The sequence below is a fragment of the Rhineura floridana genome, chromosome 9, assembly GCF_030035675.1.
Source record: "Rhineura floridana isolate rRhiFlo1 chromosome 9, rRhiFlo1.hap2, whole genome shotgun sequence".
NCBI classification, from domain to species: Eukaryota; Metazoa; Chordata; class Lepidosauria; order Squamata; family Rhineuridae; genus Rhineura; species Rhineura floridana.
The window spans coordinates 13,636,718-13,662,232 of record NC_084488.1 but is presented as its reverse complement, the minus strand read 5'-3'; the positions used below and the strand labels follow the sequence as shown (position 1 = coordinate 13,662,232).

Sequence of the window (25,515 nt, the reverse complement as noted above, 5' to 3'; positions counted from 1 at the left end):
TACTGTTGTATAATAAACATACATATCACCCACTGCAGTCACAATTTTCATACTAAAATGTTCTTGATACTTACAGGTATCAATAGCTAGTGCAGAGGGGTTTTTTAGGTTTAGAAAAAAAATGAGTAAGGGAATGACAGAATTTTATAAAACAATGCATAGTGTGACTTTCCTTCTCTCATAATACTAGAATCCAGGGTCAGTCTATAAGCTGAATGGTGAAACATTCAAGACAGATGAAAGGAAATGTTTCTTCACACCACATACTTAAACTATGTTTCCCTCAAGATGTGGTGACACAGGTAAGGAGACTTTAAAGGGCATTAAAATCATGGAAGATATGTCTATCAATGACTACTAGTCATGATGGCTATGCTACTGCTAGAATCACAGGCGAGTGTCTCTGAATACCAGTTGCTGACAAACAAAAGCTACTGCCCTCATGTCTTGCTTTTGAGGTTCCCATTGGCATTTAGTTGGCTTCAGCAGGAAACATGTTGCTGGACTAGGAAGGCCTTTGGCTTGATACAGCAAGGCTCTTCATGCGTTATATTATTTAGGATAGAAGGTCTCAAACTGTTTTCTGTGGATACTGGTGGTCTGCAAGTTCCACTCAGGTAGTCCATTAAAATATAGAAAAATAGTCTAGAATATCTGTATCTTGCCCTACACTTGATTATTTTTTTTCTCGCAGTTGAGATCAAGATCTTAATTGACCAGAGCCAGATTATTAAACAGGCTAATAAGGGCATAGCCTAGGGTCAATGATTTTCATTATATAAGTTAATTTTCTACTACGGTCTACTAATTTCCCCTAAAAAAATAACCAGTTAAAGGCAAGACTAAATTTATTAAAAGAAACTTAGGTATTTGCTTTGATGTGTAGAACAAACCAAAAAAGTATAACCTTCCTTGGACCCAGAGGATTTCAGCAGCTACAGACCAGTAGCCAATGTTCCATTCCTGGGCAAGATCTTGGAACGAGTGGTTGCTGACCAGCTCCAGGCGCTATTGGATGAAACAGATTATCTAGATCCATTTCAATCGGGTTTCAGGCCCGGTTTTGGCACTGAGACGGCCTTGGTCGCCCTGTTTGATGACCTATGTCGGGAGAGAGACAGAGGGAGTGTAACTCTGCTGATTCTCCTTGATCTCTCAGCGGCTTTTGATACCATCAACCATGGTATCCTTCTGGAGAGGCTTGTGGAGTTGGGAGTCGGAGGCACGGCCTGGCAGTGGTTCCGCTCCTACTTAGCGGGTCGTCTCCAGAAGATAGTGCTTGAGGAACGTTGCTCGACACCGTGGGTTCTCCAATGTGGGGTCCCGCAGGGTTCAGTTTTGTCTCCCATGCTTTTTAACATCTATATGAAGCCGCTGGGTGCGGTCATCAGGAGTTTTGGAGTGTGTTGTCATCAGTACGCTGATGACACGCAGCTCTACTTCTCCTTCTCATCTTCTTCAGGTGAGGCGGTCGATGTGCTGAACCGTTGCCTGGCCGCGACAATGGACTGGATGAGAACTAACAAACTGAGACTCAATCCTGATAAGACTGAGATGCTGTTGGTGGATGGTTTCTCTGATCAGATGGTGGATATTGTCATGGCCCCGTCAGAGGACTCCTCAGATGAGGACGACTCAGGAGTAACAGCAGCAGACCCAGGAGCAGCAGACTCAGAAGGAGACATGGAGGAGCCTCCTGAGAATCCAGCTCCTTCTCCCCCTCAGCTGCAGAGCACCCCAGATACAGCAGAGTCCCTGCAGCCAGACACAGACAGTGAACAGGATACTCCCCCCTCACCTGCAGAACGTAGACAGCAGAAGGTCAGGCAGAAGAGAGGCAGGCCTGTCTCCTTAAGGCCCAAACGCTGAGGACTCACACCTGCTGTCAACCTTGCTCTTTATAAGACACACCTTGGCTGCAGCTTGTTGCTGACTGCAACGTCAGGCGTGGCTTGTGTGTTCCTAGTTTCCTGGCACCCTCTTTCGGACTGACCCCTTGGCACTTGATCCCGGACCTCTACTGACCTCACTTCTGGACTCCTGACTCGGCAAGTACGCTTCGGACAAGCCTGGCCCTTATCAGCTCCCCTCCTCCCAGACCTGGCAGATTTATGACAAGACTGCCGGCTAAGGACTTTGCTTCCCTGCCAACCACCCAGGAATTTCCAGCCCCCCACCGGCACTGCTGACACAGTGTAGAGCTGAGTTTGCAGTCAGCCAAAACAAAGCAGGCAAACGAGGGAGTGGGGGAAGTGCTGACCATGGAGCAACTCCAGCAGGAAAACTTGCTCCTGCGCTCACAAGTAGACCAGCTGTTGTTGGCCGTCCAAGGCTTGCAAACCCAGCTAGCAGCAGCCCCACCCCCTCTCCCTACAGGGAGAGCCAAGTGCCCTGTGACTCTCCCAGAGAAATTTACTGGGGCTTCCGACCAGCTCCCAGCCTTCTTGGCCCAGGCCCAGCTCTTCATGGAGTTACGACCAGAGGCCTTCCCAGATGATAAGACCCGGGTGGGATTCTTGATTAACCTGTGCACCGGGGCCGCAGCTAGATGGGCCACGCCCCTACTCCTCAAGAGGAGCCCCGTGCTCAACGACTTAGCCACCTTCACCAGAGAACTGAAGGCTATGTTCGAGGACCCAGTCCAATCAGCTACAGCCAACCGCCGCATACGCAGGCTGCGGCAAGGCCGACGCCCCTTGGGGGAATATGTAACAGACTTTCGTTTATTACAACAAAACCTGGGCTGGAACGAAGCAGCTCTCACGGACCAATTTCAGGAGGGGTTGTCGGATGAGCTTCTGGATGAGCTAGCTAGGGTGGAGCGCCCTGGAACCCTGCACGCCCTCATACGCCTGTGTCTCCAGATTGACGGGAGGCTGGAAAGCAGGCGTGCTGCCAACCGACCCCGGCCAGTCTACAGAGCATCAGCCCCAGTGGCTGGGCCCTCGGAGCCCGTCGGCAAGGACCCTACACCCCCGGCAGAACCGATGCAGCTGGGAGGGGCTCGACCACATCTCTCTGCGGCCAAAAAGCTGCTGACGCCGGCAACAGGGCCTCTGCCTGTATTGCGGAGCCCCGGGACATTTTGCAGCCCAGTGTTCCGCGAAACGACCCACAGCCCCTGCCTCGGGAAAAGTCCATGCCCTGGCCTTCACAGGCCCCTGAGCCGGGGCAGCCTCGTGGTTCAAGGGGCCTGCCACCTCAGTTCCTCACCGCCCAAGCATCTGACCGTGTTGATCGCACTGACAGTCCCCGGAAGGGGGACCCTACAAGTACCCGCCATGCTGGACTCGGGATCCACCAGCAATTTTATGGACGTGTCCTTTGCCAAGCTCCACCGGGTTCCTAGTCAACCCATTCGCCGCCCCCTCCTGGTGGAGACTATTGATGGCCGGCTTCTCGCCTCGGGCCCTGTAGTACAGGAGACAGTGCCACTCGACGTGGCCCTGGGGGAGCACCAGGAAAGCCTCCAGTTCTACCTGGCTGCCGCACCCCACTTCCCGGACGTGCTGGGCCTGGCGTGGCTCCAGCGGCACAACCCCATCATCCAGTGGTCCACGGGCCGGCTGACCCTCGGATCCCCCTATTGCCAAGCCACCTGCTGGAGGCCAAAGGAGCGCATCCTGATGACCCGGGAGGCAAGCTCCGCGCTCGAGGCCTTACCAGAGCAGTACCGGGAGTTCGCGGATGTGTTTGGGAAGCAAGAGGCAGACCACTTGCCGCCCCATTGTCCTTACGACAATGTCCCATTGATCTGCTACCCGGAGCCAAGATTCCCGTGGGCCGGCTTTACTCCCTGTCAGAACCCGAACTGGCAGCCCTCAGAGAGTTCCTAGACAAGAACCTGCGCCGAGGGTTCATTCGCCCTTCCACGTCCCCTGCAGCCGCCCCTGTCCTCTTTGTCAAAAAGAAATGTGGGGAACTCCGGCTGTGCAATGACTACCGCGCCCTCAACCAGATTACAGTTCGGAATCGCTACCCTTTGCCCCTGATCCCAGAACTGTTAGAGTGGCTGCGGGGCGCTCGCATTTTCACCAAACTAGACCTGCGAGGGGCCTACAACCTGGAGCGTATGCGGGCGGGCGATGAGTGGAAGACGGCCTTCCGCACCCGTTATGGGCACTTTGAGTACACCGTGATGCCGTTTGGCTTGTGCAACGCCCCTGCCGTCTTCCAGCACTTCATGAACGACATCTTCTGGGACCTCCTAGACCGCTTCCTGGTGATCTACTTGGATGACATCCTGATCTTCTCGCGGAACCCCTCGGCACATAAGGAGCACGTTCGAGCGGTGCTGCAGCGCCTGCGGGAGCACCGCCTCTTGACCAAGCTCGAAAAATGCGCCTTTGACCTCACGACCGTGGATTTCCTAGGGCATCGGATCTCGCCCTCGGGTATCCAGATGGACCCCGCCAAAATTGAGACCATCCTCCACTGGGCAGCTCCACGAAGCCCCAAAGATGTGCAGCGCTTCTTGGGCTTCGCCAACTATTACCGCCGGTTCAGCTCCCACTTCTCCGAACTCACCACGCCCATCTCAGACCTGCTTCGAGGCAAAGAGAAGTTTGTTTGGACGGAGGCCACTCAACAGGCCTTCCGGCGCCTCCAACACGCCTTTACATCTGAACCCATCCTCCAGCAACCCGACCCTACCCGACCTTACATAGTGGAGGCCGATGCATCTGATAAGGCAGTGGCAGCGGTCCTACTTCAGCCGGTGGGGAGCAAGCAGTCCCTGCTCCCCTGTGCGTTCCATTCCCGGAAACTCAACACTTCGGAACAGAACTACACCATTTGGGAGAAGGAGTTATTGGCCATCAAGGTAGCTTTCGAGACCTGGTGTCATCTCCTGGAAGGGGCATGCCATCCGGTCCAGGTACGAACGGACCACCGAAACCTGGAGCACCTGCAAAGCGCCCGACGGCTGAACCAACGCCAGATCCGGTGGTCCCTGTTTTTCTCCCGGTTCCAGTTCACGGTCACCTACCTCCCTGACCGCCGAAACACCCTAGCAGATGCGCTCTCTCGCAAGCCGGAATACCGAGCCGAGCAGGTCGATCGCCCCCTTCGCCCAATCCTCCGCCCAGAGAACTTCGCCGCTACACACCAACCACAACCCCTCCTGGACTGGGTGCAGGAGCAGCAGCAAAAGGACCCCTATGCCCTGGCCCAGCAGCAACAGCTCCAGTCCGGGACGGCCGCCCGAGACAGCCCCTTTTCCTTGCATCAGGGCCTCTTTTACCACCGAAACCGGTTGTACGTTCCCCAGGGAGCTCTGCGGGGAGAGGTGCTCCACCTCTGCCATGACAGCCAGCCTGCAGGGCATTTTGGAACGTATAAAACCCTCCACCTGGTCCTACGGGATTTCTGGTGGCCCCGGGTCCAAGTGGACGTCAAGGACTATGTAGCGGCCTGTGATACCTGCCAGCAAGCCAAGAGCCACCCCGGCAAGCCCCCGGGGCTCCTGCTCCCACTGCCTACCCCCCCAGGGCCCTGGCGCTCGGTCTCCCTGGATTTTATCACGGACTTACCAGCCTCCCGGGGAATGACCACCATCCTCGTAGTCGTAGACCTGTTCACTAAGATGGCCCATTTCCTCCCCTGTGCCGGACTACCCTCTGCCCCAGAAACTGTGCAACTGTTTTTGACCCAGCTTTTCCGGTTGCACGGACTCCCGACCACCTGATCTCTGACCGAGGAGCCCAGTTCACCGCCCGGTTCTGGCAGGCCCTGTTTCGGGCCCTGCACGTCCAGATCCACTTGTCCTCCGCCCACCACCCTCAATCAGATGGACAAACAGAACGTACCAATGCCACCGTCGAACAATACCTGCGGTGTTACACCTGCTTCCAACAGGACAATTGGGTGGATCTGTTACCGCTGGCGGAGTTCGCGTAGAATAACTCCGTGCATGCCTCCACGCGCCAGACCCCGTTCTTTGCCTCCTACAGCTACCACACCCGATTCTTCCCCTCAGTGCGACCCCCATCGCCGGTCCCCGCTGCGGATGTCATGCTGCAGGAGTTGCAGGCCCTGCAGGCAGTCCTGAAGGAGCAGCTGGAGCAGGCCAAGGACGTGTATAAGCGCTTTGCTGATTGCCACCGCCAACCAGGCCCGCCGCTGAAGGTAGGGGACCGGGTATGGCTCTCGACCAAATTCCTGCGTTCGCAACGGCCGTCTCACAAGTTGGAGGCTCGGAACGTAGGTCCCTTCCAGATCACCCAGCAAATTAACCTGGTGGTGTTCCGGCTCCAACTCCCTGCCTCCTTCCGCATTCACCCTGTCTTCCATAGATCACTGCTGACTCCCGCTCTCCCACCTCACCCCTTGAGTAGTAAACCGCCGCCCCCGCCTCCGATACAAGTCAACGGGGAAGAGGAATTTGAAGTGGCACAGATCCTGGACTCCCGGAGGCATCGTGGCCGCCTCCAGTACCTCATAGACTGGCAGGGGTACGGCCCTGAGGAACGTTCGTGGGAAGAGGCAACGCAGGTGTATGCCCCTCGTCTGGTCCGGCGCTTCCACCAGCGCTACCCGGATAAGCCGGGCCCCGGTGGGAGGCGGAGGGTTGGTCGTGGGGCGGGGGATGGTGTCATGCCCCCGTCAGAGGACTCCTCAGATGAGGACGACTCAGGAGTAACAGCAGCAGACCCAGGAGCAGCAGACTCAGAAGGAGACATGGAGGAGCCTCCTGAGAATCCAGCTCCTTCTCCCCCTCAGCTGCAGAGCACCCCAGATACAGCAGAGGCCCCGCAGCCAGACACAGACAGTGAACAGGATACTCCCCCCTCACCTGCAGAACGTAGACAGCAGAAGGTCAGGCAGAAGAGAGGCAGGCCTGTCTCCTTAAGGCCCAAACGCTGAGGACTCACACCTGCTGTCAACCTTGCTCTTTATAAGGCACACCTTGGCTGCAGCTTGTTGCTGACTGCAACGTCAGGCGTGGCTTGTGTGTTCCTAGTTTCCTGGCACCCTCTTTCGGACTGACCCCTTGGCACTTGATCCCGGACCTCTACTGACCTCACTTCTGGACTAATGACTCGGCAAGTACGCTTCGGACAAGCCTGGCCCTTATCAGCTCCCCTCCTCCTAGACCTGGCAGATTTATGACCAGACTGCCGGCTAAGGACTTTGCTTCCCTGCCAACCACCCAGGAATTTCCAGGCCCCACCGGCACTGCTGATGCAGTGTAGAGCTGACAGTTATATACCCTGTCCTGGACAGGGTTACACTCCCCCTATAGGAGCAGGTTAGTAGTCTGGGAGTCGTTTTAGACTCTTCCCTCTCACTCAAGGCTCATGTAGCCTCGGTGGCCCGGAATGCATACTACCAACTTCGGTTGGTAGCCCAACTATGTCCCTATCTGAGTAAGGAAGACCTCACATCAGTGGTATATGCTCTGGTAACCTCGTGTCTGGACTACTGCAACGCGCTTTACGTAGGGCTACCTTTGAAGACGTTTCGGAAGCTATAGCTAGTGCAAAATGCGGCGGCCAGACTGCTAACAAGAACTAAGCGGTCTGAGCATATAACACCTGTTCTGGCTCGCCTGCACTGGCTTCCCATATGCTTCTGGGCAAAATTCAAAGTGTTGGTATTAACCTATAAAGCCTTATACGGTGCGGGACCACGATATCTGTCAGAACGCCTCTCCCGATATGAACCCGCCCGTTCACTACGGTCTACTATGAAGGTCCTCCTCCGGGTCCCAACCCATAGGGAGGCCCGGAGGGTGGTGACAAGATCTAGGGCCTTCTCAGTGGTGGCCCCCGAACTATGGAACAGTCTCCCCAAGGAGGTGCACTTGGCGCCGACACTATCATCTTTTCGGAGCCAAGTTAAAACCTTTCTCTTCTCTGAGGCATTTTAATTTAAGTTAATTTAATTTTAAATTGTTGTAATCTGATTTCAGTTTGTACAGTTTTTATATATTCTGTTTTATGAGATTGTGTAATTTTATTGTATTTTTTGATGTTCACCACCCAGAGAGCTATTGCTAGTCGGGCGGTATATAATTAATAAATAAATAATAAATAAATAATATATTACGTGGTCTGAGACCACCAACAATTTTTAACTAGTCCACAAGAAAACAAGTTTTAGAACAGCTGATTTAGGTTTGTGGTGTTTTGCATCGGCTTGCAATGCTTATAATCACTTATCTTTAGCTGCTCCTCCCCCTCACTTCCATAAGATTTAAACTATGTCGCTCGTATCCACAACACTCTAAACGACTGCTAGTAATGTTTGGCAAGGGTAAAGACAAACCATGTGATGGGACAGATCTGAGTGGTGAGCTAGTACACAGGGCACTGGTGGAGCCACTTCAAGTAGTCTCCACATGGCAGCTCTAACTGATCATTTCTTCAGATATTTTACTTCACAAATTAAGTAAAATTAAAATACCATTAGTATGAAAAAATAAATATATTATAGTGTGCAATGAAGTCAGCCAATTACAATTCTTCTCTTTCATCAGTGTACTGTCAGAATGGACCATTGGTCTCACCTGAAGGGTGATTTTCATATGAGGGCGGACATCACTGCGGGTCTTAGCGCCACCTATCGTGCAAAGGCAAGAATGTTTTTGAAGTCAAGACTAGGGGCGTCAAGCTCCTCCCACTCTCCAGTTCATTCGCAGCAAGTCTATAGAAAAAAGTCTAAAAATACAAGAACAGTGCCAACAGGCCTGCCAGCAGGAAAATAACATGCATAATAACATGACTCTAATATAGCGATATAACAGAACTAGCAGTCTTGACTTCACTAGTAACTTTAAATACAATAGCGTAACATTAATATATATAACATCTTAGTAAAAAATCGATACATCCTCCAACTGGGAGGGTCGTGATGTCCGTCCTCATATGAAAATCACCCTTCAGGTGAGACCAATGGTCCATTTTCCATATGACGCCGGCCATCACTGCGGGATGTACCAAAGCAGCCCATAATAGGGAGGAACCACCCACATGCTAATCGTCATTAAGAACCTGTTGCAACACTCGTCTGCTAAAAGAGGCATCGGCAGAGGCATAACGATCAATTTTATAATGCCTTATAAATGAGTGAAGGGTAGACCAAACAGCAGCCCTGAAAATATCAGCAACAGAAGCATTAGTGGCAAAAGCAGCCGAAGTGGCAGCTGACCTAGTAGAATGAGCTGTTATACTAGCTGGAACTGGCAGCTTAAGGGACTCATATGCTAAGGTAATACATGCCCTTAACCAACGGGATAAGGTAGAATTGGATACTTTATGCCCCATAGACCTTGGATGAAAGGATACAAACAGAGACTCCGTTCGTCGAATCTCCTGGGTCCTAGACAAGTAGGTCTTGAGAGCCCTCCAAACATCCAACAAATGCCAAGCCTTCTCTAGAGGATGAGTGGGGTTCGGGCAAAACGAAGGTAGTACAATGTCCTGATTGCAATGGAAAATTGAATTGACCTTGGGACGGAAGGAAGGATCAGTTTTCAGCACAACAGAGTCCTTGTGAAAAACACAGAGATGGCGGGCCGAAGACAATGCGCCCAGTTCCGAAACTCGTCTGGCAGAAGTGATTGCGATCAGGAACAAGACCTTGAAGGACAGTAGACGTAAAGGCACAGTCCTAAGGGGTTCAAACGGAGGGCGTTGTAAAGCTTGTAGGACCTTGGACAGACTCCATGAGGGAAAACGGTGAATTACGGCCGGTGAACGTAAAGCAGTGCCTCTGAGGAAGCGTTTAATGAACGGATGTGAGGAAATAGGGGCTTCAGGAGAGGACACTGAGAGAATGGATGACAGAGTGGACACATGTTGATGTAGAGTGTTGGGTCTGAGTCCCATCATAAAGCCGCTATGGAGATATTGAAGCACCTGACGTATAGTGGCCTGGGATGGATCGCAGTGGTGAGACTGGCACCACTTGGAGAAAGCCACCCAAGTATGTTGATAAATGCGGGTGGTAGATGGTCGTCTCGAGGCCAAGATAATGTCAATAACAGCGTCAGACAGGCCAGCCGACTTCAAATGTCCCCATTCAAATGCCATGTTGTTAGATTGAGCCAAGTGGGGTCCTGATGCTATACTGGACCCTGGGATAGAAGGTCTGGCCAGACTGGTAGTGTCCAAGGATCCATCACTGACATTGCAAGAAGATCCGAGAACCACGGTCGGCGTGGCCAATATGGTGCTATCAGAACCAACTGTGCCCTCTCGCTCTGCGCCTTCCGCAAAGTTTTGGCTAATAGCGGTATGGGAGGGAAGGTGTACAAAAGACCGTCTGGCCACGGTATGGACAGAGCATCCACTGCTTCCGCTGTTGTGTCCAGGTATCGAGCAAAGTACCTGGGAAGCTGGTAATTGCGACTGGAAGCAAACAGGTCGATGGAAAGGATGCCGAACCGACGCTGGAGACGATGGAAAATGGTCGGATGAAGTTTCCATTCTCCCGGAAAGACCTGTTGTCTGCTGAGCCAGTCTGCTGTCACATTCCAAATCCCTCTGAGATGCTCTGCTTTTAGGGATTGTAGATGTTGTTCTGCCCAGACGAAAATGAGGGAAGCTAGGTCCTGCAGAGGACGGGACGTGGTGCCCCCGTCTGTTCAAATGTGATTTTACACACGTGTTGTCCGTTCGAATGAGGACATGGTCCAAAGGGAAGAGAGACTGAAAATGAAGTAGAGCTAGGTGGACCGCCTTGATCTCCAGCCAATTGATGTTCTGAGTCTGCTCTGCTGTGGACCAAACTCCCTGAACGTACTGGGAGTTGCAGTGTGCTCCCCAGCCGATGAGACTGGCGTCCGTGGTGACAACAGTCCTGCGAGGTTCTCTGAATGGAGTGCCTCTGGAAAGATGTTGGACCCTCGTCCACCAGTGGAATGACAGGCGCAGTGTGGGGCTCAGAGGAACTGTGCGATGATTGGAGTTGGCAATGTCCTGTTGAAAAGGCAACAAAGCCCACTGAAGGTGGCGAGAGTGGGCTCGAGCCCATGGCACAATTTGGATGGTAGAGATGAACATTCCGAGCGCCCTGGCTAGAAGCATGACGTCTGCGGTTGTTTGTTGCATCAAAGACCTCGCGATGTTTGTGATGGCAGTTATGCGATCTGGAGACAGAAACACCATCGCCTGCAAGGTGTCCAACATCGCCCCTAGATGTAGTAGGCATTGGGTCGGTTGAAGATGGCTTTTGTTGAAGTTGACAAGCCAGCCGTAGGCCTGCAAAGCATTGAGGGTGAACGTTAAATGGCGATGAGCCAGCTCCTCAGAGCTTGCCCGTATTAATATATCATCCAGATATGGGTAGAGATGGACCCCTTGAATCCGGAGGTAAGCCACTAAGGTGAGAAGCACTTTGGTAAAAACTCGCAGGGCAGAGGAGAGGCCGAACGGCATCGCTCTATATTGGAAGTGCTGGGGGCCAAAAGCAAACCGAAGGAACTTTCTGTGGGCTATGCAAATGGGCACATGGAGATACGCTTCCTTTAGGTCGATAAAAACCAGGAAGTCTCCTTCTTGCAGGCTTTCAGTAATGGAGTGGAGGGATTCCATTTTGAATCTGCGGTATGTTACAAATCGGTTGACAAATTTGAGGTCCAATACCGCCCTCCATGACAAATCTCGTTTGGGCACAGCAAATAGGAGGGAGTACACCCCTTCCGACCTCTCTGTTGTAGGGACTGGCTCTATCGCCGCTATGTCCAAGAGGTGATGTATGGCTGTCTGCATGATGCTGTGCCTGGCCGGCGCCCTGGGGCAAGGAGATGGATGGAATTTGTCTGGTGGAGTCGCCCAAAACTCTATTGCATAGCCAGAACAAAAAAGGTCCCTGATCCAGGCGACCTTAGTCAGATGCAGCCACTGGTCTCCAAACATAAGCAGTCTGCCACCAATAGGTAGAGCATTAGTACTGTTTGCGCTGGCGAGACCCTCCCCTATATGAGGACGATGAGGTACCTCTGCGCCCTTGGTACTGACCTCTGCCCTGGAAAAGTCGGTTCCAGGTTCCCCTGAAAGAACTGGAATCATAGGATCGGAAGTCGCGGCCTCGTCCTCCTGGCCGCGTTCCTCGAAAGGGCTGGTTAGTGCGGAAGGGGGGAAATCGCCTGAAAGGCCTATGTTCGATGTTCTTGACAGTGGCCAAAACCAGTTTGTGAGCGTCTTTGGGATCAACCAGCACTGCCTTTAGAGCTTCCTCGCCGAAGAGCAGAGATCCGGAGTAAGGTGCCCTAGAAAGATTCACTCTGGACATAGAATCAGCCTGCCAGTGGCGAAGCCAGAGGGTCCGTCGAGCGACTATCTGAGCCGTCATGGCTCGTGCCCCCAGTTGTGTGGCATCCAAAGTGGCATCAGCTACAAATGCCGCTGTCTTGCACAACTTTATCAGTGACCTTCTGAGAGAAGCAGGATCAGAGTTAGGGTCCTCTAGAAGATCATCCAGCCACATCATTGCTGCCCTGGAGAAGACGGAAGCTGATGCGGAGGCTCGCATAGAGAAAGCAGTGGCCCCGTGATTTTTGTGGACAGCGAAGTCTAATCTTCGCTCAGTAGCATCCTTGAGTTGGGATTCTCCTTCCCTAGGCAAAAGAGATCGCGAAACTAGGCTAGCGATTGGCTCGTCTATGCCGGGAACGGCCAACTTGGTGGCAAAGTCAGGAGCTAGAGAGTAAAGTTTGTCAGCCAGGTTCTTGAAGCGGCGAGTTTGGAATGGATGAGACCATTCTTCAGTGGCCAGTTTAGCGATGGGATCCAGCACCGGGATGTAATGCTCAGTAGGTGCAGGGGATTTGAGGACCCTGGCTCCTTTAATAGCTGGAGCGGCAGCTGTTGGGGGCGCAGCTTGGAGACCAAGGGTGTTAACTACCCTGCGAGCTAGAGGTTGATAATCTGAGGCATTAAACAAGCGATACGATGTATCCTCCTCATGTTCTGAAGAGTCACTCCATTTGTCGCCTTCGGCCTGATCAGCAAAGGGTGACTCCTCCCCATATGAAGTGTCATCAATACATCTGCCTCTAGCTACATCAAAAGGATTTGGGGAGAAGGAAGGATTTGCCTCATGACCTACATATTGGCCCATAGTGTGTTGAGGTATGGCAGGAACTTGTGGTGGTGACTGCATTTGAGTAAAAAATGACAGCATGCCTTGAAGTTGAGAAAGAAACTCATGAGACAGCTGCAGCCCCGTTGAAGCAGATGGTTGTGCCTGAATAGGTGGCTCAGTGGGCTGTGACGTAGGATAAGCCCTGGGCGGCAATATGGGAGGGGGCTGGTTAACTGTTGACTGAGTAGGAAAGCCAGCAAAGTCCTCCTCATCGGAAGAAGCAGCGGGGGAATGAAAGATATCCGTTAGCTGTTCCTGAACTGCTGTGGTGGGGGTCAGGACAGAAGCATAGCGTGGACACTTGGGTTTGCTGTGGCTGGAAAGGTGTTTAGTTTTAGCCAGTGCTTTGGTATGCTTAGTCTTAGTTGCCTTAGATGGTTGTGGCTTGGCTGTCTGAGACATGTGCAGATTATCACAGTCTCAGCACACGGCCATAGATGGGGCAGAATGTACAGTTCAACTTGTGCGCAGTATGAATAGTTTCAGCACACAGCCACAGCAGGGTATAGTTGAAAACAGTGTAGATCACAGTCACAGACTTGAGATGCAGCCACAGAAGCAATCAGCAGCAGCAATAGTCATGTGGGAAAATAGCCCTTGTATATCTACAGGGTCCTAACTGCCCCACACATACAGGGAGCCCTGGTAGCCTGGTATTGGTTAGTACAGGAGAGGGAAAAGGGACAAATAAAATGGCGCCCGAGGCAGGCACGGGAAAAAAACAATCGAAAATGGCGGACAATGAAGGAGCAATGGCGGACTGAGGTACACCAGCTAGTGCTGCAGCCGCGGGGCCGATAAGCCAAATCGCGGTGCAGAAATTCAGTCAGGGAGCGGCTAGGGAGAAAATGCAGCCACTAAGGCAGCAGTAGGAAGCAGCTGCAGCCGCTGTCTGCAGAGACAGTCGTGGCGTGGAATGCAAGGCAGCGAGGCTCAAGGCAGTCCAACGGATAAAAGCTGCTGAAAAGAGAGCCGCAGTCACTGGCTCTCGAGGGGATATTCCGAAAAAGCTACCACCGTGAGGAGAGAAGCCTCGGCAGACCCCGGGAAGGAATTTATTTAAACGGCCAGGTACGGGAGGGAAGAAGCCACAAGAGGAGGCTCCAGGAGAAGGCTGAGGTCGGAACGAAACGAGGCAAGCGGCGGGTAACGGCGGGAGCTGCAGCCGCAAGCTCCCGCTGGGAATAGAGAGAACCGCAGCCGCGGTCTCTCTGAAGGCCGTTGGACGAACGACTGGGGAAATAAACAGCCCGGGCAAGGGAGAAACTCCCCCAAGGTAATTCCCCAGGAATAGACAAGACAACGTTAGATACAAGACAGAGGGAAGGGAAAACACTCAGTAAACACACAAGTAACAATACCTCCACCCCCTGTCAGACAAATACAGCAACAAAAAACACAGAAACTTATCTAAAGCTACGCTGTCAAGGATTACAAACTTGTTCGATACGAAGGCAAGAATGAACTGGAGAGTGGGAGGGGCCTGACGCCCCTAGTCTTGACTTCAAAAACATTCTTGCCTTTGCAGATAGGTGGAGCTAAGACCCGCAGCGATGGCCGGCCTCATATTGAAAAAAGAGGAATAAAGCAAGGCTTTAACTGTAAAAATAATTTTGAACAATTCAAAGGCTAGATTAGCCATCACAAATGTACTGTAAAAATTATTCATTATTATAGCAGTGCTTTCTGTTTTAACAATATATAATCCATTACTCACTATAACAAAAGATCTGGACTATTTCTTCTTGATGGTCTGATTTAAGTATACGTACCAGAAAACCAAACATTTCCCCTAGACTTAGCAAAGTCTTTTGCAACAGTATTTTAAAAAATTCAGTACTGAAGTATGTTTCATCGTGACATACAGCTATCATCTTATTGCCAATCCACTACCAAATACATGAAGCAAGGAACAAGATAAATTGTTTTCACTCATTCTCTCTCTGTCTCTCACCATACACACACACACGAACACACACAGAGGCTACTCCTAACCATGATCTATCCTTCCCTTACAGTACTCTGAAGTTTCAATTTTTAAAAATGGTATTTTCATATCTATATTAACGATCACGCATGTTACCAAGTACCTGTAGCACAATATTCTGCCATCATTAAAAGGAAGATTTACGACCTCTATAGCAGAGCTGTGTATGCAAGGAAAAATTAAGGCAATGTGCACTGAAGCACTGGAGAGGTAGAGCAACACAGCAAAAAAAAATTATAGTAGAAAGCAAAATTATTATTATTATTATTATTATTTAATTAATTAATTTGTATCCCGCCCTTCCTCCCAGCAGGAGCCCAAAATGAGCTACATGAGTATGTGGAGGGGAGGTGCAGTAACTCTCAAACCAATTGTAATTTTTTTTAAAAAAATACTTAAATTAACACACACAAGGGGCAGGAGGGGGAGTTGTGTGGCTCACTGGTAATTATGTCAATCGATCAGGAATGGAGAATCTCTAGCCCGTGGGCCAATCTTGGCCTGCCAGAGAATCTAATTTGTCCCTTGAGACCATTCTTCCCAAACCACACCTGTCAATCAGCTGACACTACATGATGTCAGCTGGTTGGTGGATGGGTGGGGTTCAATTATGCCTTGGCTATGGGTGCCTGTTCCCAGCAAGATTTAACACCTGTTTATCAGCTGACAAGTGGGGGATAAATTCTGCTCAGGGAGCAGGCACATGCAGCCAAAGGAAGTTTCTTTCTGTCCTTCGTTCCCCCCCACCACTGCTTCTTTGAAAGCCTGTAAATTGCAAGTTTCTTTCTCACACTTTCCAAAGGTAGAGGAGAATGAAGGGGATAAAGAAGCTAGCAACACCTCTTGCGCTGCGGTTCCCAAGTGCCTGCCCACCAGCTAGCTGGCTGTCAGACACTTGGAAACCCCACACAAGGGATTCTGACTGGCAGCTGGGGCAATCTACATGTCAAATTTGGTCCGTGAGGCCGATCCTGATAAGGATCTGGTCCATGGAAGCCAAAAGTTTCTCCACCTCTACAGTAGGTGAATGTGACACTTGTGCTATTGCTCAACCTGTACTGGCAGGCACGATTATGCAAACAGAAGATCTGCCCATCTTCAAAGACAAAAGGAAGTAGCTGCCCCACACTACTGTAGGGAGGAGAGAAGGCATATGGAGAAGCCCATTTTCAATAAGGAGAGGGCCTGGCACAGCAGGAAGGCTCAGGGCATTATCTGGAGCAGTACAGGAAGTAAGTAAGGGAAAAACAGAAGCACGTGCAGAAAAAACACTGATGTGGAAAGTTGGGTAGCAGAGACAACAACAGGACAAGAAAGGGTATGGGGCGGAAGGAGTAGCATTACACCAGGGAGCAAGAGCTCATTTATGGAGTCATTTCATGGCGTGTGATAAATGTGAGCTACTAGTCACATTTTTCGCAGCAAGGAATAAGCTTCTCTCTCTTATTTGAAAGGCTCAATTAACTCACACAGTTCTACCAAGTTTGCAGAGATAGGACATACAGAGAGAGCATACAGAGCAGCTGCAGTGGCCTGTAGGAGGGGGGGCATGGGCAATGGAAGCAGCAGAAGCAGAGGCATCCTCTTCTCAGAGGTGCTGCACTCATTAGGATGGGGAGGAGGCAGGACAAGGCCATGGGAGCTCTGGGTCAGAACTCCACAAGTGCCTGGGCACCTATGGGGCTACTGCCCCAATGTCACTTCTGCCACACTGCCCTGCTCCATCCCTGTCCCAACAAATGTAGTGCTGCCACCGGGAGAACACCACTGCCTTCACCCAACTCCCCATGAGCCACCACTTGCAGCTAGCTTGCAACAGGCTCACAACTAGCCACTCACCTGGTTGACTGTGACAAACTAAGAATCACCATTAGGCAAAACTGGACAGAGTCTGGTTTGGGTTCCTTCAGGACTTCAGCGTACCACAAAGTTGTTAAGTGGACATGTGTCAAAGGCAGGCTAGTCAATGGGCTCATAATTTTTCCTGACTGATTTGGAAGGCTGTTACTACATCGTAATCAATATAGCACACATTAGAGCGTTTAAATTACTCCACAAGCATTATCTCAGTAATACTTTGGTTAGGGTAGTCCTGAAAGATACTTTATTATTATTATTCCCGGGCTGCAAAGGGAGAGGGAATGAGGCCGACAGTGGTTTGCCAATGCCACCCTGAGAGTTTATGACAAGGTGAAATTTGAGCACAGTACTTTGCAGTAAAAAATACTGCAACAATGTAAGACATGCTACCCTTTATTATAGTAGTTCTCAAACAAAAGAATAGGATCCCTGGAGAGCCCCAAGTTCAAAGAAAAGCGAAGATCTTGAAGAAGGTGCAGTCTCCCTCCTTTACATGAGTGAGCTGAGTGTCTCTTAAAAAAGGACACTCTCCCAATCTACATTAGATTTGTTGAATTCATGTTCCTCCACTCCCCCATAATCTCAGTATGACTTGTGGGGGGAAGCATCTGATTTGTTCCAAAACTGTGTAGCTTTAGAAGAGCAGAGAGTTGTTGTGTTCTATTCCTTCTCTAATGCTAGATCCTCACAGGTCATAATAAGTTGCACACAACTGCATGGGAATCTCCACACTGAAAATATTCTTGCTGTACAGTAACACAGGCCCACAGAGTAAACTAAAGAATGGGAGACTCAAATGCAAAAAGTCTGAGATACGTTGTTAAATGAATACAAACACCGTTGTGTGATCTTACACAATAAAGCAAAATCAGCCTAATGCTTAATACTGCAGCCAAACATCATTATAGTTTAGCTACAGTATTGGATATGTAGCCACCGCACGTCCATAGTTTTAATCCACTTTTCCTACTTACCTCAGGTTGACTAGAAACGTTCAGAATCAGTGCCCACAACTCAGCTCGTAGCGAATTTGGACATCCCTGCCGAACGTATTGTTGAGCTGCTGCACTATCCTGCTCTATTAAAACTACAAGAAATTTAGATGTTAGTTATGTATGTAAAAGACATACAAGCACATTTCAAGTTTTTATTAACATTTCACTTAAGAGTGTTTCTTCAAGCACATTTAAGATGGCAGGAAAAGGTATCACAATTTTTAGCTATCTGATGCAGATCTACGCAGAATATGAAGACTTTGCACAGAATCTCAGAAATGGAGGCTGAATCACACACAAAAAGTTTTTAAAATTAAAGGGATTTTAAGGCTAGAAACACTTGCTTAATTATCACATTTATAACATGTTTACTCAGAAGTAAGACAAATTGAATTCTTTGAGGCTTACTCCCGAGCAAATGTGTGCAAGACTGCACTCTCAGTTAACATAACTAAAAGAATTATTTGTTCAGCATCACCAAACTCACTGGTATGGATTAGGAATACTAGTTTCTGACATTATTTAGTATTTCTCAGAAAATATCTTGTACTTTCTCTTCACTTCAGGGATATTCACAGTATTTTCAAATCTAAAAAGTGAAGGTGCTTTTTCAACAGTTGTCCTATATTTGTGGAATGTGTCAACTGAGGAATGACAAGCCTCATCACTGCTAGGCTTTAGAAGGTGCCTAAAGACTTGTTTGTTTGCTTAAACACTTTTTACTAGGCTACTGAACTGAATTTTACTGGGCTGGATGTTTCTTAGTATTTTGATGGTTCTGTTACTGTTTATTTTAGTGTTATGTTTAATTGTTTTGGGGTTTTTCTTACCTTCACCCTTAAAAGCAGTATATAAATATTTTAAATAAATGCTATTTTTCATTAAACATTTGGACAAATATTCCATTGCATGAATGGCAGGTATTTCCATTTGAGTGGGCTCACCAGTTTTCTCCCATTTACAAGCCCCTGGATTCTCTGAGAAGTCACTTTCAAAAAATCCTCAACATCCAGGTTTTGAGGCATGTCAGGCTGCATATGGTTTGTGGAACTGGTCATGTCTTCTGTTCATACAACAGGCTCTTAGGATCCAAGCCACTGATCATAATACTACTTGGGTCCAGTGGGCTTATAAAGTTAGCTTTTTCAATCTGGCTGTTTTGCTCCTTTTGTCCTTCACATTAAACCAAAGCAATTTAAGGGGAGGCGTGCAGTAAGCATTATTAATGTCACCCAGCAGCATGGGCCACATACACTGAAACAGATGTGTATGGAATCATCACATGTGGCCATCAATGCCCAGTTTGTATATTATTTCCTAAACTGAAGTGCTTAGCATACTTGCAATGTAAGTGACCATAACTGGATCCAATATTTCAAATGGAATCTCAAGCTTGCTTTGTACATTAAATTAATACTTTTCTTTTCCTACTGGAAATACCACACCAACAACTCAAGCTTTACACAGAAATAAGACAGAGTTCAGGGGGATTGCTTCCACATAAGTAGATACAGGATTGCAGCTGCGCTACTGAGCCAAACTGTTATTTACCTTAATAGAAACTGCATTACATTGATTTAAATTATTGGTGGCTCATAACTGCCTTGAAATCAACTAAGATTTGGAAATATTTTTTTTCCTTGAAGAATTGTTCCGATCCCACATCCAGAAAGCTAGGCGAGTTTCTTACTAGTATTAACCTTACGCGGTGGAAGAATGCTTCCCTTTGTTCCAACTTGCTTACTAGAAAAAAATGTTACCACACAAAATGAAGATATACTTTTTATCAAATAGTACTTTTTCCTCGACCTCTTGTAGACTAAAGCAAGGATTGTACTTTAGCATTATGTGTTGAAGACCATGAATAAGACTTTAGGCTGCACGTTGTTAAGTTTCTTATATGGTCTTCCCAAACTCCAGGTTGCATATTGAAGGTATGGCATTTCCAAAGAACAGGGTCTATGTTCTTGTCTCTCACTATAGCAGATGGCTGCAGAGTCATTATCAACAATTTCTTGCTTGATTTTATTTATGTATTAGATTTATACACTCAAGTCCTCAGAGAGGTTTGTTGTATCTATATATCTTGAACTTCTTTCCTGTTCCCCTCCAGCTCCTACTATTTTAGCCTTGCTTACAAGGTATGGTTCTGTTGTAGCCCAACTCTCCCCAACATCATATAATCGTATCCTATTAGTCTCTCATCATTTTATAAACAATTTTAAAAAGCCCATTATCCTCTCAACTCTAATAAAACACTATTCCTAGACATAGTGGCATGTCCCCCAATGGTCAGAATCCTTAGGCATCAACCATTAGCCTTGAGCCTGTTTTCCTCTGGGGCTACATAACTCTTTTCATGTCCCAAGAACCAAGGCATGGAGCAACTGGGTGCTGCTTTTCCTCAGTGGCATCCCATCGGTAGGTTTGAAAAGGCAGTTGCCTTGGTGATGTGCTCTGTCTTCCATTCTTCCCAAAGTACCAGGAATCAAAGAACCCAGGTACTAATCTGTTTCGGGTGTATAGGTCTGCTTCTGCTTTGCAGTTCCTTGCACCAGAAACTAACAGATGTGATTGCACCGCATCCAGTTACATATCATTCTAAGATATATAAATTAGCATGAACACAATTCATAATACCAGGCTTTTCTGATGTGCTCTTTTCACCCCAAAACAGAAAGCATCACCAGAATCAAGAATAACGGATATTTGTTCTCCACTGAAGCACCTTAGCAATTATGGTGACAATTATTGCTCTTAAGTCTTCCTTATATTTTAGAAGAAGATTTTAGTGTATTTAGAAATAACAAATTTAATAATAATTTAAACATCACTAGATAATTCACAGTTAAGAGAAAAAGAACTGGTGGTAACCTTTATTATCTTTGTCTGGATGAAGTTGAGAACTACCTCCCAAAGAGAGATGCTGAATTCTCATATTAAGAGATAAAGAATGCACAGTTTAATGTTAGTGTACAGTACAACTCCTGTATCAAAGAGCTGATATTTATACAATAGGAAAAGCAGCTGACAGCCATCAATTGACAAGGGAAGCTACTAATTTATACCCAGAGCAGCAAGGGCAGATTGCAGGTTCTGGCACTGATCAGCTTGCTGTCACAAAATCAAAAAAGCTGCAGATCAGCTCTTAAATTTATTTCTAGGGGGAAGAAGAAAGGAGCTTGGGACCATCCAGTTCAAGATGACTTAAGATTCCTAATGCCTAAGGGATGATGGTGTAAATGCTCCATGTCATTTAAATGGGAATGGAGCAGAACTTGACAACAAGCCTACAGAATGACACAAGCAATTAAAGAGACCAAAGGGCATAGAGGAAATTGTACACATTAAAGTATTTTGGGGGGGAGGGTTGTAGTTCAGTGGCAGAGAACATCCTGTCTAAAGCCCTAGATAGCTACCACTAATTATGATAGACAATACTGAGCTAAACAGATCAAAGATCTAACCATATCAGACAATTTTCTTTGAGAGTGATACAACATACAGATTGGAGATCTGAAGTGCTTGGTGTTGAATGAGAATAAAACATATAGCTGACATATCATAAACAAAGAGAACAAATGAAATACGGTGGATATGAGATATATAGAAAGATAGGAAAGATGTTGGGGTGGTGGTACTGTTCTATATGACAGAGGCATAGGCTTTGATCCTATCAAAGGTTTCACTGGTGGCACCATTCCTTGAGCAGAGTACCATTAACTGGACACTCCCACCAGTGGAAGGGGAGCAAGCATTTTCCCCTGATCTTCCCTTTCTCCCAACAGCCCTGTAGAGCAGCATGAGAAGTGGTGTAGGAGGCTACAGATGGAACAGGAGATCTCAGTTCCCTCTGGAAACAGAAGAAGCCCCCTCCATTTGCGGAAGGCTAGTTAGGATCCAAATCATAGACTCCAATAAAATAGAAAGCTTGAGAGGAATAAACTCCTTTACAGAATCCTCATGAGTAGAAATAACAGGCTCCAAAAGTGAGTGAGTACTGGAGACATAGCAATGCTCCCTGAACAAAATGCTGACCATGATCCTTGAGACGGAGAAAGAAATCAGAGAGGTAACCAAAGAAGAAAGTGCCGCAGAAATGAGCAACTGAAGCTACCCTCTCACTGACAAATGTTCAAGTTGCAACAATACAAAATTTCTAGCCACAATAAATGGCTGTGTATTTATTTATTAAATTTATATCCTGTCCTTCCTCCCAGGAGGAGCCCAGGGCAGCAAACAAAAACACTGAACACACTCTAAAACATCTTAAAAACAGATTTTAAAATATATTAACACAACACATCTTTAAAAACATAGTAAAACAAAACACCTTTAAAAGCATGGAAGTATTGTGGTTACAGTTTCTAATTAGTTCAAGAGTGCTATCAAATTTAATATTTATAGTAAGTGGAAAGGAAGTCCAATGATCACATTTAATTTCAAACTAAGAAACTTCTCAACAAAATTATTTATCAGATGATTCAGGACAAACAAACCAAAGTACTTACAAAATGTGTAAATTAGCTTGTGGGAATAGACACCTGTTTAAGCAGCTTTCAAAATGAGATTAGACAAGTCATGAAGGCCCTGACAGCTAAATGGAACCTCAATATTCAGTGTATCCCCTAAATACCAGATATTCGGAACACAAATGGGGGGGGACTATTGACTTCATGCCCTACTTGTGGGCTCCTCAGAAGCATCTGGATTGCCACTTACATGTTTAAGGGAAGATTTCTAAAAGTAATTTATCTTTCTCCTTTTGAAGATTTGCATATACAAGATATGAGTCATAAGAATCTTCTCCAAAACAGTAGAGAAATATGGGGGCAAATGGTTCCCATCCTATTCGATATGAAGACACTGGCAATTATAGCAACAAATATGCTCTGTGGTTGCTATGTATGCCTATTTCTCCCTCTGACAGAGAGAGCAGGAGGGAGAGGATACTTGAATGAACTTGTTCCAGAGCTTGAACAAGGAATCTCACGATAGCCTAGTGAACTACTATGGGTTTTGTGTACCTCAGAGTCCTTCTCAGTGTCAGCTCTGCACTGAGTCAGCAGTGCCGGTGGGGGGCTGGAAATTCCTGGGTCTTTGGCAGGGAAGGAAAGTCTTTAGCCGGCAGTCGGGTTGTAAATCTGCCAGGCCTATCCGAAGCGTACTTGCCGAGTCAGAAGTCCAGAAGCGAGGTCATTGGAGGTCCGGGATCAATTGCCAAGGGGTCAGTCAAAGAGATGCTGCAGGGAAACTAGGTATACACAAAGCCACGCCTGACGTTGCAGTCAGCAACCAGCTGAAGTGAAGGTGTGCCTTATAAAGGGCAGGTTTGACAGCAGGTGTGAGCCCTCAGCGTTTGGGCCTTAAGGGGACAGGTCTGCCTCTCTTCTGCCTGACCTTCTGCCGTCTACATTCTGCAGGTGAGGGGGGAGTATCTTGTTCACTGTCTGCATCTGGCTGCAGGGCCTCTGCTGTCCCTGGGGTGCTCTGCAGCTGAGGGGGAGAAGGAGCTGGATTCTCAGGAGTTTCCTCCGTGTCTCCTTCTGAGTCTGCTGCACCTGGGTCTGCTGCTGTTACTCCTGAGTCGTCCTCATCGGAGGAGTCCTCTGACGGGGCCATGACACTCAGGAACAGAATGTAACAGTGGCATGCAACTTAGCATCTGCAATTGGCAGGAATTTTAAAGCCCATGGATTGGCCAGGACTAATAAAAGTACTAAGAGTCCAGTCTTCTGATGTCGCCTGGTCAAATGATTGTTGCTGCTTCCTACTGCATCCCAACCACCAATTTAAAGAACCTACTGATAACCACAGTCCCAACCTGGCTGGCAATTTCAATAAGTATCCAAAATTATCAGAAGAGTGGTCCAAAAATGTCAAATTTACCAGATTCTTTCCAATTACTGTCTGTGTCCTAATACCAATTAAATTATAACACTGAAGGACTGTTTTTATTTCAGAGAGTGATACACTGTGGGCACAATCCAACTCACCCTTCCGCTGGGCTGGGGTGAGTTGGATGCCGCAGATCCCCAGCGGTGTCAGGAAGCTCCTGGCTGCACCAGACTCCGCTGGGCTCCACTGGCCACACCCCTCTGCTGCGGCACAGGTGTAGCTCTGCCAGGAGCCTCCCAGCACCACCAGGGGTCTGCCAGGGACAGACAGCCCAGTAGACGGAGGCCCGGAGGAAGCCGAAGGAAAAACCAAAAACAGTCATACCAGAGGCGTGGCAGGGGAAGAACCATGGGGGGAACTTACGCAAGATCTTTCTTGTGTTCAGAGTCCTCCCCCAAGTCCCTAACCACCTTAAAACTTCAAAAAAAAATCAAATCCCATTGTGGCCTATGGGGAGCTCTTACTCCCTGGGAGGCCTGTTGGGCGGAGCCAGCACTTTCCAAGTGGCTCGTACACGCTGCTTTCCGCCAGTTCCTCCTCTGCTGGCCCTCCCTCCGCCAACTGCCCAGCAGTTGGATTGCTCTGCCCATTAAGAATTGAGAGAAAAACATTCATCTGACTTATACATCGAAAACTTCATTTTAATAGGATTTTGGTTCTGCAAATTTCCACTCCAGAAGGCATCTTTAAGCCACTTATCTTGTTTCTTCCTAACATCTGAATCACAAAAGGAAAACTGAATAGCGACCCACAAAGTAAATGTTTGTGAGACACGATGCTACACTCAAGCAGTAAATAGGGACAGTGGTAGTAGTGAAAATCCTGTCACAGATATGTCTATGTTTTTCTGCTTCTTAGCAAGGTACACACAAACCAGAAATAATTTACTGCGGCTGTCAGCCAAGATAATTCACTGGCTAAGTGAGTAACACAAATGTTAAGGCTATTCAATTAGCAGCAAGTCAAAGATATTAGTAACAGATGCCTTGCTTAAAGGCTATTTGGGATCATTAAACAGCTTCTGTTCAATATGAACTTTGGTTCCAGTCTCAAGTAATCAGGACACTGATGAAAATAACAAAACTGAAGGCCTTTTTGAAAAGTGTACAAGTTAAGAATTACACCTTTGATGACTAACCCGGCCAAGCTTGCAGTTTATGAGGTACACAGTGCAGCACAAATTCCAATTCCCAGTTTTATACTATCCCATCTATTTGCCACTTACCAAAAACCTTCTGGATCCACACATTTTCTTCAACTCCCTTTCCTTTTGCACATTTAATATTTCATGAAAAGTGATTAAAAAAGGTAAAGGTGTCCCCGCACTTATAGTGCGTGTCATTTCCGACTCTTAGGGTGACGTCTTGCGACGCTTACTAGGCAGACCATATATATGGGGTGGGATTGCCAGTTCCTTCCCCGGCCTTTCTTTAACCCCCAGCATACGCCGGGTACTCATTTTACCCACCACGGATGGATGGAAGGCTGAGTGGACCTTGACCCCTTTTATCGGAGATTCGACTTCCTCCTTCCGTTGGAATCGAACTCCGGCCGTGAGCAGAGCTTCAGCTGCGTTACCGCCGCTTACCATTAGTCAACATTTATATAATGTCAAAATTCAAATTTTCAAGGAATTGAAATATACAAGCTGTTTCAAAAAGTGGTTTGGAACAAATCTGAAATGCT

At 48.0% G+C, this 25,515-nt stretch overlaps 1 protein-coding gene across 3 annotated transcripts in view; it reads right to left on the bottom strand.

Moving 5' to 3' along the window:
- Nucleotides 1–25,515, bottom strand: part of TBC1D19 (TBC1 domain family member 19) — a 142,603-nt gene that overhangs the window by 83,059 nt on the left and 34,029 nt on the right. For all 3 annotated transcript variants that reach the window (XM_061584409.1, XM_061584408.1, XM_061584410.1), the window contains one exon: nt 17,911–18,023. In XM_061584409.1, coding sequence (XP_061440393.1) covers nt 17,911–18,023 — 113 coding nt within the window. The remainder of the gene's footprint in view (nt 1–17,910; nt 18,024–25,515) is intronic.